The 16,148-nt window shown below is 37.7% G+C and overlaps 1 protein-coding gene, 1 long non-coding RNA gene and 1 pseudogene across 3 annotated transcripts; all 3 read right to left on the bottom strand.

Moving 5' to 3' along the window:
- Nucleotides 1-3,759: 3,759 nt before the first annotated feature.
- Nucleotides 3,760-6,239, bottom strand: LOC148726706 (uncharacterized). The gene is made up of 3 exons (XR_015989685.1): nucleotides 5,865-6,239; nucleotides 4,478-4,601; nucleotides 3,760-4,026 (listed from the first exon to the last, which is right to left on the bottom strand). It is a non-coding gene; the product is annotated as an uncharacterized LOC148726706 (long non-coding RNA).
- Nucleotides 6,240-6,517: 278 nt separating this feature from the next.
- LOC148726705 (tyrosine kinase receptor Cad96Ca-like) lies at nucleotides 6,518-10,797 on the bottom strand. Its single transcript, XM_088728034.1, has 8 exons — nucleotides 10,714-10,797; nucleotides 10,136-10,324; nucleotides 9,730-9,852; nucleotides 9,487-9,557; nucleotides 9,236-9,276; nucleotides 8,478-8,574; nucleotides 8,195-8,294; nucleotides 6,518-7,929 (listed from the first exon to the last, which is right to left on the bottom strand). Exons 1-8 carry the CDS (start codon nucleotides 10,780-10,782, stop codon nucleotides 7,864-7,866), a joined length of 756 nt encoding a protein of 251 aa, XP_088584160.1. The 5' UTR covers nucleotides 10,783-10,797; the 3' UTR covers nucleotides 6,518-7,863.
- Nucleotides 10,714-15,619, bottom strand: LOC148726704 (immunoglobulin superfamily member 22-like; annotated as a pseudogene). The gene is made up of 9 exons (XR_015989186.1): nucleotides 15,577-15,619; nucleotides 14,818-14,944; nucleotides 13,655-13,986; nucleotides 13,215-13,543; nucleotides 12,548-12,661; nucleotides 12,426-12,444; nucleotides 11,957-11,984; nucleotides 11,481-11,783; nucleotides 10,714-10,832 (listed from the first exon to the last, which is right to left on the bottom strand). The product of XR_015989186.1 is annotated as an immunoglobulin superfamily member 22-like (transcript).
- Between the last annotated feature and the right edge of the window lie 529 nt (nucleotides 15,620-16,148).

The following is a 16,148-nucleotide window of genomic DNA, read 5'->3' as shown; positions in this document are numbered from 1 at the left end:
ACAACGGTAGACCAGGGTGTTACAATAAGAACATTAGAGAGCCTTGGAGGAGCTCAGATAAATTTTATCGCGACACAACAAAAATCTTTTAGCCCTTCCCCCACCCCCAAAAAGACTTCAAATCATCTTTCTGTCGATTGAACTTCGCATGGCGAGAGGAAAGTAAGGAAGAACCACATTGACAATGTTCCTTCTATACTATTGTAACAGTATCCTCCACTAAGAACTCAAAACACTGCCGCACGCCTTATTACTAGAATTAAACAACATGAACGCATCACACCAGCCCTTCTAAGAATACTTAGATTTATACTTAGGGATTACTTGTCGCCATATGATAGCCTTCTGACTAAGGTCAATACAAGTTCCTTATGTAATGGGCGTATCCAGAATTTCCTTATTTTATTGTTCAAGAGCCTGTTTTTCACTCATTTTCCAGCTTATATGAGAGGTATGTTCTCACTTCGATCCTCTTCTTATAATCTTCGCGGTAATTACATACTGTCACTTAGAAAACCTAGAACAACTAGTTATGGCCTTAATTCATTTTCATACTTCTCAGCTAGGCTATGGAATAAACTGCCTAACTATATCCGCATGAATGCATTTAAAGACTTTAGAAAGATAATTCAAGGCCGTATCTTTGTATAGTCGCTCCCGCTTATCTTCACTTTTCTTTTAATTTCTACCAATATGTTACATAATTATATTTCTAAATACTGTATTTTAGTATATTTTTGTATAGTTAGTCTTTTAGATCTTGTACACATATATGTATGAATACATATAGGTAATCTCCATTTTATGCTTTCTCGAAGATATTCGGTCCATGCAACAAGCTACTCTAAAATTCGAGATGAAATAAAGTTTATGTTATGTTATGTTCTAAAGCTTTACTGGTTACCACTTGAGGCAAAATTCAAAGTTCTTCTTATTACTTTCAAGACTCTTCATGGGCTTTCTCTGACCTATTTATCGACTCTTCTACAGGAATACCATCCACTACGAACTTTAGGTTCATCCTCTCTATCACTTCTTACTATTCCTACCACAAACGCTGTAACATACGCTTAACGCGTGTTTTCCTTGTATGCACTTACATTAAGGAATACTCTCCACAATTCTCTTAATAAGTTCTTCTTTGGTTCGTCCTTCAAAGCTGTCCTAGAAACGTTTTTATTTCGAATACATTTTCGTTAAACAATGAGAATGGTTTTATTTGGTTCTAGTTATTTAGTGTTTTAACTGTTTTGTGTTGCGGATTAATTTTATAAATGTAAGCCCATTGAGAGCTCAAATGCGCACATAAAAACATTACTTGTTATTGATTACTATTAACATTACTTCTTATCAAATTATCGTTATTATTATTATCATTATTTTTTATCATTATCGTCAAAATTATGGCGTCCGGCCATTTTGGCCTAAGTGCATCACTCCATGTACTCAGGGATAACGTTTTAACCTGTTCCTCATCCCCAAGATATACGAACAGAAGACCATACGACTCTAGCTAGGGAAAGACCCAAACTTAGCGAGAGAGGCAGGGGATAATGCTTCTTTTTTTTTTTTTTTTAAGTACAAAGTAAAACAGTGGATAGCGTTGAAGGCGTGCTCTGGTTGGCAAATTAAATTCCGTCTATCATTTGATATCCACCTCTAGAGCAACTTGCGCGGATGTTGCGCTCAAAAATAGTGACGCACTGTTTAAACAGTATATTAAAGCAACTATTTACCTCAGTGTCGGTGGCTAGCAGTAAATATTTACTAAGTAAATATTTATTGCTTTCAACTTGAAATCAATGGTGATCCTTGTAATCTGATTGGTTCTCATCTGAGCGATTTATTCATTTTTGGCGACACTTTTTGCTCTAAATGGCATCTTTTTCACAGCCAATGAGAAAGATTTACCAAAAACACGACAACCAATCAAGACTTGTGTAAAGTAACACTCAAATTGCAGAAAAAACGAAAAACAACTTTTGCAACTTTTTTATAAACCAGCTCAGTTCTGGATCAATAAACTATTTGTACAACTGACTAACGTCATACAATGAAGTAAAAGAGCAAAAACAACTTAAAACTTAACGATTTCAGTTCATTAAAGAAAAATTGAAAACAAAACAGAATAGTCACAAACTTACAAAGCAAACTTTTTATTGTTTAGCTCGCGTCTAACAAAGCGAACACGAACAGTACCTCTTGTAACGGCCACGTGATGCCTCTCGTCAGCAGGGAGACATTGGGGTTTGCGGTGTTAAGGTGTTGACCCTTCTTTTAATGCGGTATTGCGGTAAAGAACAACTTGCATTCTGGTGTTGCGGTGATCTCAAACCTTCTGGTGTACGATGTTTTTATTTGTAAACCGACGATGTTCGGAGAAATGAACCATTTCCGGTACTGCAGTTTGTCCATGAATCCTTTAAAAAACTAGATTTTGATAACCTGCTGTGCAACAAAATAAGCAATATATCCGAGTTAATCTTTAATAAACGGTAGCTGCTTGACTCTAGGCCGTGTTGGTTCACATCTTACTCGACCTCTGGACCTCTACCACACGCACTGTCGGCCAGCCAAAGATCAGCGTGCAGTAAAGATGAGTGAAAGCAGACCAGGTAAATCCTGGCACTTAGACTATTTCGCGGTGTCGGTGTGTCGATAATATTTCTTGCGGTGATGCGGTGTTTGATCAATATTGTCTGCGGTGATGCGCTATTCAAAACCCCTCATGTCCCCTTCCGTTATAGCAAAAGGAATAGACATAAAATCGGCTGACAAGAAAATAAAAGTGTCCATAATGTTACATTAGCGTAACAGTAGTCAGTCACTACAGCCAGGATATTTGAAATCTCTCTAGCTTCCAAAGTGTTTTCAGTTCAGGTTTCCTAATTGACAGTTTCCGAAAATGACTCTAACTGCTATTGAACTTCGCTTTAATTCGATCGCTAGGAATTATTTTTCAACCTCGAAATACAGAAACCCCTTGCCTCAGAGTAATCAGTAGTTGCTGTTAGTACCTTTTCTGAGACGAAAGATTTTTTAAATTTAATATAACGATTCTCTCTTGTTTTCTACAATATGACAGTGATCCTTTTATGACCGACAACTGCAATCACCACAAGGCAAAGGAGGGCAAACACTCCAAAAGTAACAGTTACATCAATCAAGGGGTCCTGCCCTGGAGAATGTGAAGCTGGAGGATATAAAATCCATTATTTAATTGGACATAAAAATCAAGGAATTGAGGGTCAATGATTCATGCTTTTGTCCATTTCGTGAGCGGCACTAAAGTTACCTTCCTGACCAATTAGATTCAAAACAGTAAAGGGTTGTACCATTCTAACTCGCTCGGGGCTGGTTTCGAATATTTGAGTTTTCATTGGGTCCTTGTAATATTTCTCTTTTGTTCTGATTGCTTGACACTTTGGCCCTGTTCTTTGCGCGTAAAGTGTTTCCACAGTCAAACAAGCAGACAAATGATAAAATTAACAGGGAAAAAAGAGAAACAGAAAAATAACTACTACTAAAACTTGTTATACACTCTTTTATCAAACATTTTACAACAGCTTTTTTCCATCTTAAAGAGTGAAAAACGATAAGAAAAGAATGAAATTACCCAGCTTTCCTTTTTTGTATCACTCCGTGATCCCTCTATACAATAATAAATGAAGAGAATTGTTTATAAATATGAAAGTATAATCGTTTATTCTATACCTTTAACTTTCTCAAGGTTCGTTATTATAACCAGACAGGGCCGTGACTGAATAAACTAGCATACACAGTTACACTATATGGCAGGGCTCTGCGACGACGGTTCCCGGGAGGCACATCGCAGTTTTTGGAGCATTCTGAGTTTAGATGCGAGGGGTAGCAAACCACGGTTTGGAAAAAAAAAATCGAGAACGGGTTTGGTTCCACTGTGATTCATGCTTACCTTTACTCCAAGAAACGTTGGTATGGGGCGTTAAGATCATTGTTTCAGCCATATGTTTCTGCAGATTCCATATAGAAAATTTCATTGACCGACTGAAAAAGCAATTTCACAAGTAAGTCCTCATAGTGGCCTCCAACCTCAGACCTCCCCCCTTCTTACAGCCATCCACTCCATCTATTCTTCATGCTCGAAACAAGTCACATGCAGTATATAGGAATTAATAGAAACATAAAGCCAACTTAAAGTTGCATTCAATTTTCTGAAATAATATTCTGACCATTCAAACAAGTTGCATGTCCCCAGAATTTATAAATAAAAATTGAAATGTCAGTAAAGAATGAAAAAAAAAAAAGAAAAATGATAACAAAGTGTATTCACTCTTGTATTAATTCACAACCCAAATTTAACTTCCATTTTAATATCAAAGGTCATGATTGCCAGTAATCTATCGCTTGAGGCCAATCTTTCGTTAACTTCACCTGCAGAGAACATGTTAAGGAGATTTTTTCGAGGGTAGTTGCACCTTTATTTTATGTCGGTTACCTTGTAGTAGATGTACACAAACGGATCCGGTGAGTTGACAAACTGGAATGTTTCAACACTAAACCGCTGAAGGCCTTTGTTGTCATCATTATGGTGAAATCGCACCGTGGGATCCAGAGGACAGCTGTAAAGAGATCAAAGTGACACTATGATCGACTCGTAGATACACACTGCAGAATATAATAAGAACATAAATGGGTTCTACTTTAGGGCAGTGATCCTGTGATCATCGGTAAGTTATCAGGAATGGAATACTTTAAATTTTGATTAAAGGGCTATTCCACGGTACAAGTCCGGCCAAGTCGTGGACAAAGAAAAATTATCTTTCAAACCGGCAGTCTAAATCCCACAGGGATCAACGAACGCTTTTCATTCCACTTATTTGTTCGTGTTTTTCTCGTACCCATGTTGCCACCAATAACGTAGCTCCATTTTCTGCCTTTAAAAGCACACACAACCCACATTTCCTCTATTCGCTCCGAACAGGGGCTAACGCTCGAAACGTCAGCTTTTGTAATCGTTACGGTGGCCAATTTACCATTTCAACTTTGTTGATATATCAGTTCTCGCTTGTTAGGTTCGATTATGTAATTAACTTGTGACGTAGGTATACAACGACTGCGACTGAATTTCAAACTTGGGCTTTTCTACGGGACGCCCAAGTTTTAAAATGTACTTGCTTCCATCCTTTGCAAGAAGACTAAAGCCATTTTTTTTTCATTTTATTTAAAGACACAGCCATAATAGTGTTTCAGAATTAGCAGTTTCGATGAAGAGCCTCACGGCAAATACGTGCAACTTTCTTTCACAGAATTGGAGTACGCATAAATGCAAATCTTGTATGGAATTGACAAATCATGATTGAACTGTTATAGTTTAAGATAAGCTACGAGGAAATGAATGTGAAACATCGTGTTTTTTTCAGCTTCCGGACGATATTATCATTCCAACTGGAGACAGTTGAAATGAAACATGAAATGATATTAACATGAATGATATTATCATTCCAACTGGAGACAGTTGAAATGATACATGAAAGAAGAAAACAACGATGATTAGAGTAGAGATAAGATATCTTATCAATATTATCGTGGCACTTCAGCAAACCATTAAAGTCACTTAAGAATCACCCCATCGTATTTTGCAGTCGCTTTCAAAAGCACGGAGAGAACATCATATTTCCGAATCTTATGGCGTATGACGAGACATTGATACAACGTTTGCGGCTATGTTACGCATGCAGCTTGACTCTGTTCCAAAGATATTCTGTTAATGGACCCCCTTCCAGGTCTGCCGATAGGCTGCGTCATTATGTCGATTCAGTTAGTGTATAGAAATAGAACATTTCTATATAGGCAATTCTTTAACTCACTCATCCTTCACTTACCCGCTAGGGTAGAGACAACTGTAAAAACGAAGCAATAAACGATCACTCGGACCTTGCTTATATAGCAGGCTTTTTTCGGCTTCATAACTGATGAAATCCCGGCGCATGCAAAACTTACATTGCATCTCGCGTCACATCTTGATTGAATAAACAGGCCATCATTGGTTGAAAGATGAACTGTAAGAAGCACCACAATGTCTCGCGTTTGTCACGCTAGACAATTTCGTAAAGTCAAAATCGTTTTCATTATTAAAGTGTTTACGCTTATAAAATGTTAAATTATTGAGGCTGAAGGAATTCTAAATCTTACTTAGGTTTAAGGAGTCAACGCTCATCATCTTTAGATGTAATCAGTGCTCATTCCTCGGGTCAATTTTCACCATTACTCTATTGGCTGATCCCCGGTGTAATAGCCAAGGCGGACGTCATGAGTCGCGCACTATCAAACTTCAAATAAGTATAACTCTGAATCACGGTAATTGTGTGCGTGACTCATGACGTCAGCTGTGGCTCTTACAACGGGAATCAGCCCTCTATTGTTACCTTTCAACGGTCCTGATGGCATTTTGAAATTAATGTAAATGGACCTTACCTGGTTAAGTAATGATAACGTGAGTGGCCAGAATATTTTGAGGGATCAACTGAACCTTACACATGACTGAATGTTGTACTTTATGCTAAGATCAATAGACCGGGTTACTGATTTTAATCCAAAATTACAATTTTGTGTTATAAATTACATATAACATGATATTGTGACCCTCTGTTGAAAAGGTTACTACTAGCGTTATGCAATCAAGCTCGTACTCTATAATCGAAATCTCAATCCAACGCAACCCAATTAATTTCTATAATAAATACACATATAGTTATCTACTCTTTAGCTGAGAGGAAAAAATAATGTCGTGCCAGGCAAAACTGCCAAACGGTACCAAAGATAATGATTTGTTTAATCAGCGTTAAATTTCTGAATCTCCAAAAGTACCCTGATTCTATTCTATTTTCCCAGCAAACTGCACAAGAAAAAATTATGTGATTACTTATTAATACGTGTGAATCAATTGCAAATTTTTTTTTTTTTTATTTAAACCTTGCAAAATAATCATACACTCAAAGAGGAAAACAGGTTTGTTAGTGTTTCAAGGCCTAAAAATACTGACTTAACAGTTCAAGAAAGACGTTATTAGGTATTGAATCAGATTTGCTTTTTAAAGGAAATGTCCGCATGATGAAAATGTTAACTTTTTGAAACAAGACTAAAAGATAGTGTGATTTCAGAGACAAGAGGAGAATACGAGGCGATGCTCCATGTTACGTTAACATCTATGCACGTTGCAAAAAAAAAAACTCGTTGTTCCACAAACCCCTCGTTTGAAGATTTTTTTGCTTCCCATATTTAGAAATCGACTTTTTTAACCCGAAATGCATCGGACCGGCGCTTTTAAAGAGACCGTCTCGTGATGAACTGTGTGAAATTTGAAAAAGGAAGGATTCTCTATGCTCCGCCGCACTCCAACCCTCTTAGCCTGGTAAATCAGGCAAATGCACTTTTTAAAAGGGCCAGAGGACTAACCCATAACACAATTTTTGCCGCTCGTTTTAGAAGTTAGACCATAACATGGTGTTTACGATACGACCATCATCATTTCTAATTCAGATATGCAGACATTAGAGTTTCCTGATGTGTATGATCATGTCTGATTTCCTTTTACATTTATCCCCCCCCCCCTCAAAAAAAATTACACATACAAAAAAACTACGTAACCAAGAAAATAAAAGCTGTTACAAAAAGGCTTCTTTATCATCAAAGGGATTTGAAAGGAATTAGATTAGACTGGTACTGTATACACTGTGATTTACTGTAATGGATCTATTGCTGTGGCTCTTGAATCTAAGTTTTTTTTTTAATCAAGCAACTTTTAATTTCAGTCCAATAATGAGTAAGAAACTGCAGGTTTATTGAAAAAACTGCGTGAGTCAATATACGAAAGATTGATGACTATACGTTTAAGTCCTCAACGTTTGCGTACAACTGCTTGTCGTACATTTTCATGTTAATCAGCCTCTGTGGAAAAAAGAACAAATTCATGAGATGATCAAATATGACTTGTAACGTATTACCTGAGCTATCGCTCGAAACGTCAGCTCTTGAGACTACTTATGTTGACCAATTTGAACGATCAAATCATTTGATAAATAGAATCTATCTTGTGGCATGAATAAAGTGAATGGACCGAATGCAATCTACTGATTTACGAAAGGATGGGTAGTTAAGATTTAATCGAGCCATAATGAAAGTCAAATGGAGTCACGATTATTATAATTCTCACCTTGTGTTTCGCTTCCATTTCCTCAAGCTGGTTTCTTAACTCAGTGAATATTGGTCGAACATCCGGGTCATTTTGCCAGCATCTCATCATGATCTGGTACCCAGTATTTGGCAAGAGGAATACTTTGCACCAACAAAGAAAAATCTATTCTTGTTTTCAAGAATCATTTAACTTGGATACCAGTTAAAAGTGGCCTTAACTCACAGTCATCGGGCGAAATAACTCTTGGAATGGGACTGACGACAAACCAAAGTAAAAGGTGAGAACAGTAGGGAATACTTACAACTCATCATCCACATGTTGGGGTTTAGGCATTCTGTAGTCCTGCTGAAGTAGTTTCGCAATTTTCTTGCCATCCATCCGTGGATACGGAGAACCACCTGGAAATTATGTAAATATTATTTTGTTTCTTATGGCGTAAAAGATAACAGATTACAAATGAATCCTGTTTAGATGTGTAAAATTGATGGCAACAAAGTTAAAAAAAAAAAAAAGAATAAAAATGATTTTTTTTCTTTTTATTTGTAGAAGCACGCAGAGGGCCGTATGCTAATGCAACTACAGCCGCACTGCTTATGCAACTTCATCGCTTTGGTATAATTTCTTTGCTTTAAACAGCGGAGTTTTGGTCTCAGCGTTCTACATTGGTATTCAAGATAAAAAAGGTTAGTTTATTAGCTTCGCCGACAGGCAGGGACACCGCAACAGCTTGCGCCAATTACTGCGGGCCAAGTAGACCCACCAATCCCACCCCAAGGGAGGACATCCCCCACACAGTAAATTAATGTCTCCTACCCCTAACCCTGCAGGAGACGGGGCCTTCGGTTTATTCGTCCTTGTCCGAGAAGACTAGAATATCTATCCATTTCTTGATATTATAGAAAGGTAGCAAATTCTCCTCAATTATTTTAAGACCATGAGTATTGGTCCGGCCGGGGCTCGAACCCTCGACCTCCCGCACAACACAATCCAGCGCTCTAACCAGTCTTTAGTATCCTTCTTTGTTTTTCACTATAGATTTTGCGTGAAATAAATCGTTACCTATTGTGAAAATCTCATAAAGGAGAACTCCATAGCTCCATCTAGAAGGTAATGGGAGAAACATGACATAAACATAAGGAGCGTTCTTAAAAACAGGAAATGTGACAAACGCTGGAAGGTCGACTAATGACTCTTGGAACTGAGCTTGATGCTTTGTGTATGTGTGCAGACTAGTTGGCAGGATTTACTTTTCGCACTCAAATTGAATGCGTAGCGATATATCATAACAAATAATAAACGCCTGTACTTACACATCACTTTTGGGGGTATATGTGCCATACAACAACGCCTCGTAAGCTGTCCACTTTACTGGAAGACGACCCTTAGGAATTCATAGTTACTCTATGAAGAGTTTTCATTTAACAACATAACATAAAAAAATTGAGCTTTAAGATTCCATAAAAAAATATTTTGAAGTTCGAGGGGACTCAAACTAGAATTTCAAATTATAGCTTTAATCGGTGTAATAAAGTTGAACTCATATTTCAAATTACCTTCGTCTTTTTTTCATAAACATTTTCTTGCTGTACCTCCCTGGCCATTCCAAAATCTGTTACTTTACATGTTTCGTTTTCCCCGACCAACACATTACGGGCTGCGAGGTCTCGGTGGATGATCTAACCACAGGAAAATAATAATAAATCTAATGTGATTACTATGAGACTTCCATTCTAAATCATAAACTATTCAGTAGTTTTTATAACTCGGTTATCAGGATTGTACGTAACACCGCTCTCAACCATCTTTTGTGGACATTGCCGTCTCATGCTTGAACTATCAGCAGCCGCCTAAAAAAATGTCATAAAACACTGTGGCCATCGCATCGCAAACTAAGACATCTGGGATTGCATACACTAGGATTTGACTAACTGTTCTGACGTTTTTGTGATAAAAACTCACAGATTTTGAGGACAAGTAACTCATTCCATCAGCGATCTGCCAAGCAAACTTCATCAGCTGCTGTGACGTCAGATTCGTTCGTGGTTTTATATCCGGGTCTTTGAAGTAAGTATTATTTAATCCACGGCTCTTTCTCAGGTAACCCAGTAAATCTCCAAACGGAACATATTCGATCAACACCAACAGAGGCTCTAAGAAAAAATAAAAACATTAAAAAAAGGAAGAAAGAAAGAAAGCGTTTCAACTGAGAAAGGAGCTCTCTATAACGCTCCAGCAAACTAGAGATAACTAGTAATTTGGATATGTCAACAAAGTTCAAATGGTAAATTGGCCACCGTAACGATTACAAAAGCTGACGTTTCGAGCGTTAGCCCTTCGTCATACGCTCCGACGAAGGGCTAACGCTCGAAACGCCAGCTTTTGTAATCATTATGGTGGCCAATATACCATTTCAACTTTGTTGATATATCCAAATTATTTCATTACCCCCACCAACGCAGCCCCAAACAGTTTCTTTAGAAACTATCAGCCTTCATTCATTTTATAGAGATAACAAGGTATGCTTCTATTTAGTTTACCTTATTTGCGTTTTCTGTAACACATCCCAGAAGTTTTATGACGTTCGGATGCGGTTTAAGCTGTTTCATCGTTTCAAGTTCGTTTACCAGGACCCTCGTGTCCGATTCCGAAGTGTGATCTATAGATACATTTCCACAATCATCTCTACTTATTTGAATCACTCATTAAAACGTTAAAGGTAAAAAAAATGGAAATCACTTTGCTGTTTCCGAGTCATGTGAAACTTCGAGAAACCAATGAAAGTTTCAGTAATTCTTTAGGACGCATAGTGTAGTAAAAGCGAACGAAAAAAGGACACATGAAGAGTAAGGCCTGTAAACCTCGTCAGTTTCTGTGGCGATCCAGGTTTGGTATCATTAATAATAATAATTAATAATAAATACGTAAATTGAAGCTCCCCCTAAGGGGCTTTCAAGCCATAATGTAGACTAAGTGCTTAAAAATCCCCACTGGCAGGAGGCAGACTAGTGGGCTATTACAGAGCGCGGACGAGGAGTTGAACAAGGGGGCAACCGAGAACAAATCCAATGAATCCAATGGGTGTAGGACTTAAAACCAAGACACCGGATTACATGTCCAGCACCCTAACCACTCGGCCACACCGCCTCCCATTACATTTTACATGGAGGAAAGAGGGAATGTTTCCTTCAAAGGAGCTGTATCGAATTTTAGCTAACTATTCTCAAGACATATTCCTCCTAACTGTACATGTGACCGAATAGTAAAATTATACTGAACTCCCGTTCGCAAAAGGGTAAAGCTTTACCTTTAAACATTTTCATGGCTACCGTTGTTCTCCCAGGCCTTCCGCGAAGGTCTGTAGCCGTTCCCTTTGCCACCTGGCCGAAAGCACCTTTACCAATGATTTTTTCTATGTCACATGATCCCTTGACACTTCCCAGGAGCGCGTTGATGGATGAAGTGGCGCGTAATTAGCAACTTGGCCAGCGGCTTGAGTTAGAGTGTCATCCAGGCTTGTTTCGTTTATATCCATGTACTCTGCGGGGTGCTGGGCAAACTCACCTGAATCAGGACAACTTAGTTCCAAGTCTTTTAACTCCATATCGTTCTGAAAATAATCAGGGAGACATCAATGTGATATTTACCATTAGGTATTTACATGAATGGAGGTAAAGATGATAGAGACCAGAACTTTCGACTTAGTGTTAAAGCTGGCTGAGGTTATCTCACCCTGTCATTGTTCATATGATTCCATCTTTTTTTCAACGTTAAAGGATTTACCTCAAAGTCATCTTCATCTTCATACACCCTGCAATGAACAATAAAGGGACACATGTTACGGAGATCGTCCAGTTTGAGTCATTGCTTTCTTTCCCGCCGTATCTCCTGGCTAACTGATAATCTGTGAAGAGCACTTCTTTTTTTTTTTTCTTTTGTTTCAGTTATTTCAAACTACATTTATCTTCAGCGGACTGCTTTTATATTTTCTAGCATATTTTCCTCATAATATATTTCGCTGTTGTAAAAGGGACACATTTTGGTGTGTGTGTTTTCGTCATCGGTAAGGCTAATCTAAAAAAAAATTAACTCACTCGTAAAACTAAAACTAACACAAGAAAAGTCACATATGTTCCCAAAAGCCTTTCATAGATATTAATGAACGGCTGGGCTTTGTTGGAATCATTTGATTGTTGACGTCGTTTTTCCCTGGTGGATGCCTATTCTTAATGACTATAAAAAGAAATCCTACCCATGCTTTCCTCCACTGTCTATGAAAATAAAAGCGTGGAAGATTTGTAATAAGTCAATGCAGTAATATTTGTTATCCGACCAAACAGCAAAATGCATTTGAAAAAAAAAAATGAAATTTACCTTTCTTGTGTAACCAGATAATGTAAATGAACAACACAAGGATTACTAACTCAAGCACTCCAATTATGGATATATAAATGAAGTCATGACATGAGAACTTGCATTCTTCGTGAGCTGAGGAGAAATAAAGAATTCGCCCCTTTTTTTTTAGCCAACTTGCACAAAACATTGTAGAACAAAGGTGTTAGAGATCAGCTGGTGATAGCAAATATTTTTTCTACCCTAACCAGCGTTCCGAAAGAGACTCTGGTAAAGTCCAAATACTAACTTTTCACTAATTCATATAAAAAATGGTCTATTTTGAAGAATAGATTGGCCGATGCTTTCAGGCCTGTGAACAAATCAAGAAGCCCGACTATATCTATTATCCCCAACCGACCGTTGAACAATTTAGAGGACGAAAGATATAACTCCTGTTGCTGACGGAGAGGAGCACAGTCTTTTTGAGAGGAGGGGTACCCCTGCACACACTTAGAGGAAATTATCCATTGTATTTACGCGTCAAGCTCGCTCGATATTTATTTAACTAGAACCAGAGAACTATAGATCAGGGTTTTGCGTTTTTCAGGAGTATTTTTTCCGGATTCTCCGCTCCGTTAGGGTAAAGGCGACTCTACAAGCCAGATTTAAAAAAAAAAAAAAAAAATTCGATTAATGTCATCATTACCTCTCTGGTTGTGGTTTTGTAGATCTACAACTTTCACTCTTTTGACCTTCGTCTCTTCGACCAAACTTTCACCAAGTTCATTTGTGGCAGTGACTGTAAATTCATATACTTTGCCTCTCTCCAATTTGAGTGTCAATTCACCAATTGGAACTTTCGTGATCTTCCTTATGACTATCAGTCTCCTACTTTCCCGTCAGTCACTAATCTTTGGTACACAGTGTACTGTGTAAATACTCGTCCATTATCTTCTGGCTTCTTCCACTTCAAGGTTATTTCACCATCTGCTGTTTCGCTGGGCCGGCCATATATTTCCACTGCTGCCGGGGGACCTAAATTGTCCAAATTTAGATTACATAACCAAATGTTTGAAATTCAAATTTCCTTTAGGTAGGGTAAGGAAATAGACGCACTCTTTGTATTCTCCTACAGCTATTGCTTACCTTCAAACCTTGTCTTCACCGTGCTTACAACAGGATCGCCTTCAAAAATAGCATTCCTTGCAAACAGTTGTACTGCATAGTTTGTAGCTCTCTCCAAGCCGCCAAAAGTGTAACTTGTTTTAACAGGATCACTAATATTGACACTGTTTATCTCAGTGTCACCCTTTAGTATAATCACCGTGTATCCTGTGATAGGACTCCCGCCATCATCAACTGGTGCAGTCCATCGCACTGTTAGTGAACTGGCCTGGATACCATCTTCTGATGAACCTATGGATGGTGCACCTGGTTTCTCTAAAAACAGTAAAGAAAACCTTCGTATATCCAATATTCTTTTATCAAATCAAAATTTAAAGGTATAACATATCGATAATGAACACCTTGAGTGAAGTGTTAAAATATCCTGCTCACTTGATAGAGCCAAATCAATGGTCGAAGCTGAGAAAGCTTACATGGTGTTCTTAGGAAGACACTGAAACTAAGCCTTTGATAGAGCTTTTTGTTTTTAGCCTACGGTTTGATCATCTCGAAAATAATAAGCCACTCGTTGAGACAAGTGATACTACATTAAATGCTGTTGGGTTACAATGTCGCCATTGCATAGGTTTTGCCAAAAAAAAAATCTTAGAACTGATCCTTGGGAAGTGTTAATGCTGTCGTAACTCTGATTGTATGTGGTTCTAACTGTATCAGTCAAGTTTGCGAAATAAAAATGGAAGTGCACGAAAGGTCTATCTTACTGTACTGATTTCACACGCCTCTCAACCCTGTCAACATTTCTTTGACTCATTTCGCATCCTATTTGCTAGGTTACATATAAACTTTTGATCAAACTAAATTTGTATGATAATAGTATTGCGCTAATTAAGAAACGTAAATGTTTTCCAGTTCCCTAATTAGCGCTCAGCAGAAGAGATACGAAATCATAGTTTTAGGCAGTTACAGTTTTTTTTTTTTTTTTTTTTGCCTGAGAAATGCTTTCCAAGTTGACATGACTGACGCTTTGCCACAAGTAAATCTTACTTATCTGTGTAATTTTTACAATTCTGTTGTCAAAAGGACTCAGTCCATTGGCAGCAATGCACTTGTAATCACCAAAATCTTGATCTTCCCTGAGCGTCACTTGCGCTTTGTTTTCTCTGGCTCTGATTCTACGAATTTACATTCCAGTTTGTTTGTACCAGGTGAGTATTGGTGTGGGAACACCGTCTGAAGAACACTTCAAAGTCACCGTCTGACCAATACTAGACTTACTGGATGAAATGGTCACATTTTCTACAATTGGAGGGTCTGAAAAGTGAACAAGAAGTCATTTGAGTTACAAAAGGGAACCAACACTTCCTAGGAATATTGGAAACCTCTTCAGACTAGTATTAGCACATTTATTTGCTCGGATTCCTAGCTGATTCCCTTTCTCCGCTACCATTACTTGCAAGTGGAACTTTGATTTACAAAGCGTCATATATGTCTATTTCAAGAGTTATTTTAGGAAGTAATTAATAAATTCTGAGATGATACTGTCTTTTTTTGTTAGTCTGTAATTTTACCATTTTTGTGACAGTATTTCATAATAGTGCTTTTATCAAAAGTTCAACGTCCTTAGTATTTGCATAGACACAGTCTCCTTCCACTTACATGCACTAAACATGTGGTCATCTGCTGTGAACTCTTCGTTAAAGGAAAATACCGTCCATGAATTATAATAGTAATGGTAATATTAATGGTTAGCTTTTATAACATGGTAAGAACCTTTAAACTCGTCCCCTTAACTTCAGAGGCACCTTAAATGGATTATAATTTCCACAGGTCTCGTTTAATCATCGATTTTCACAACTACCAGGCAACGCAATTTGTGCCCTATATATCAGAATTTTATTGATAATAATCCTATAATTGTCATAGAAAACTCTGATATTACTTACAGTAGACCAGGAGTACAGAGTGATTGGTTATGGTGTCAGCCATGTTGTTTGCTACACATAAATACCATCCGTCATCTGTTCTTCTAAGACTGTTGAACTTCAAAAGTGCCGCTCCCTTCCCTGCATTTATCACTGTTCCGTCTCTGATCCACGTGACAGCTGGTTCTGGAATCCCGGATGCTGTGCAGTTGACGTTAACGAAGGCTCCCTCCCGATAACTTCCCTGCACTGATGAAAGACTTATCTTTGGTGGCTCTGCAAGAACGAACCGGTAAAGAGTAGGTGAGTGGCATCCATACAAAGTACATGACTATCATATTAGATAGATAGTTTGATCTCAAAGCATTTGCAGCCCAAGGGCTGAATTACACAATTTTACAATCCAAGAAATTTAAAATTTAAAATTTAAAATTTAATATTCAAAAACCTAATTACACATCTTATTATACCAGCAGTTTACAATATTATAACATAATAATAAATTAAATAAAATATATTAGCTATTATTGTAGATGAATTAAAATAAATGTAAATTAATTAAAAGTATCTACATTATCATCATCAACATCATT

Source organism: Stylophora pistillata, chromosome 7, assembly GCF_964205215.1.
Source record: "Stylophora pistillata chromosome 7, jaStyPist1.2, whole genome shotgun sequence".
NCBI classification, from domain to species: domain Eukaryota; kingdom Metazoa; phylum Cnidaria; class Anthozoa; order Scleractinia; family Pocilloporidae; genus Stylophora; species Stylophora pistillata.
Note: the sequence above shows the minus strand (reverse complement) of the source record. Positions and strands in the feature narration are given on the sequence as shown.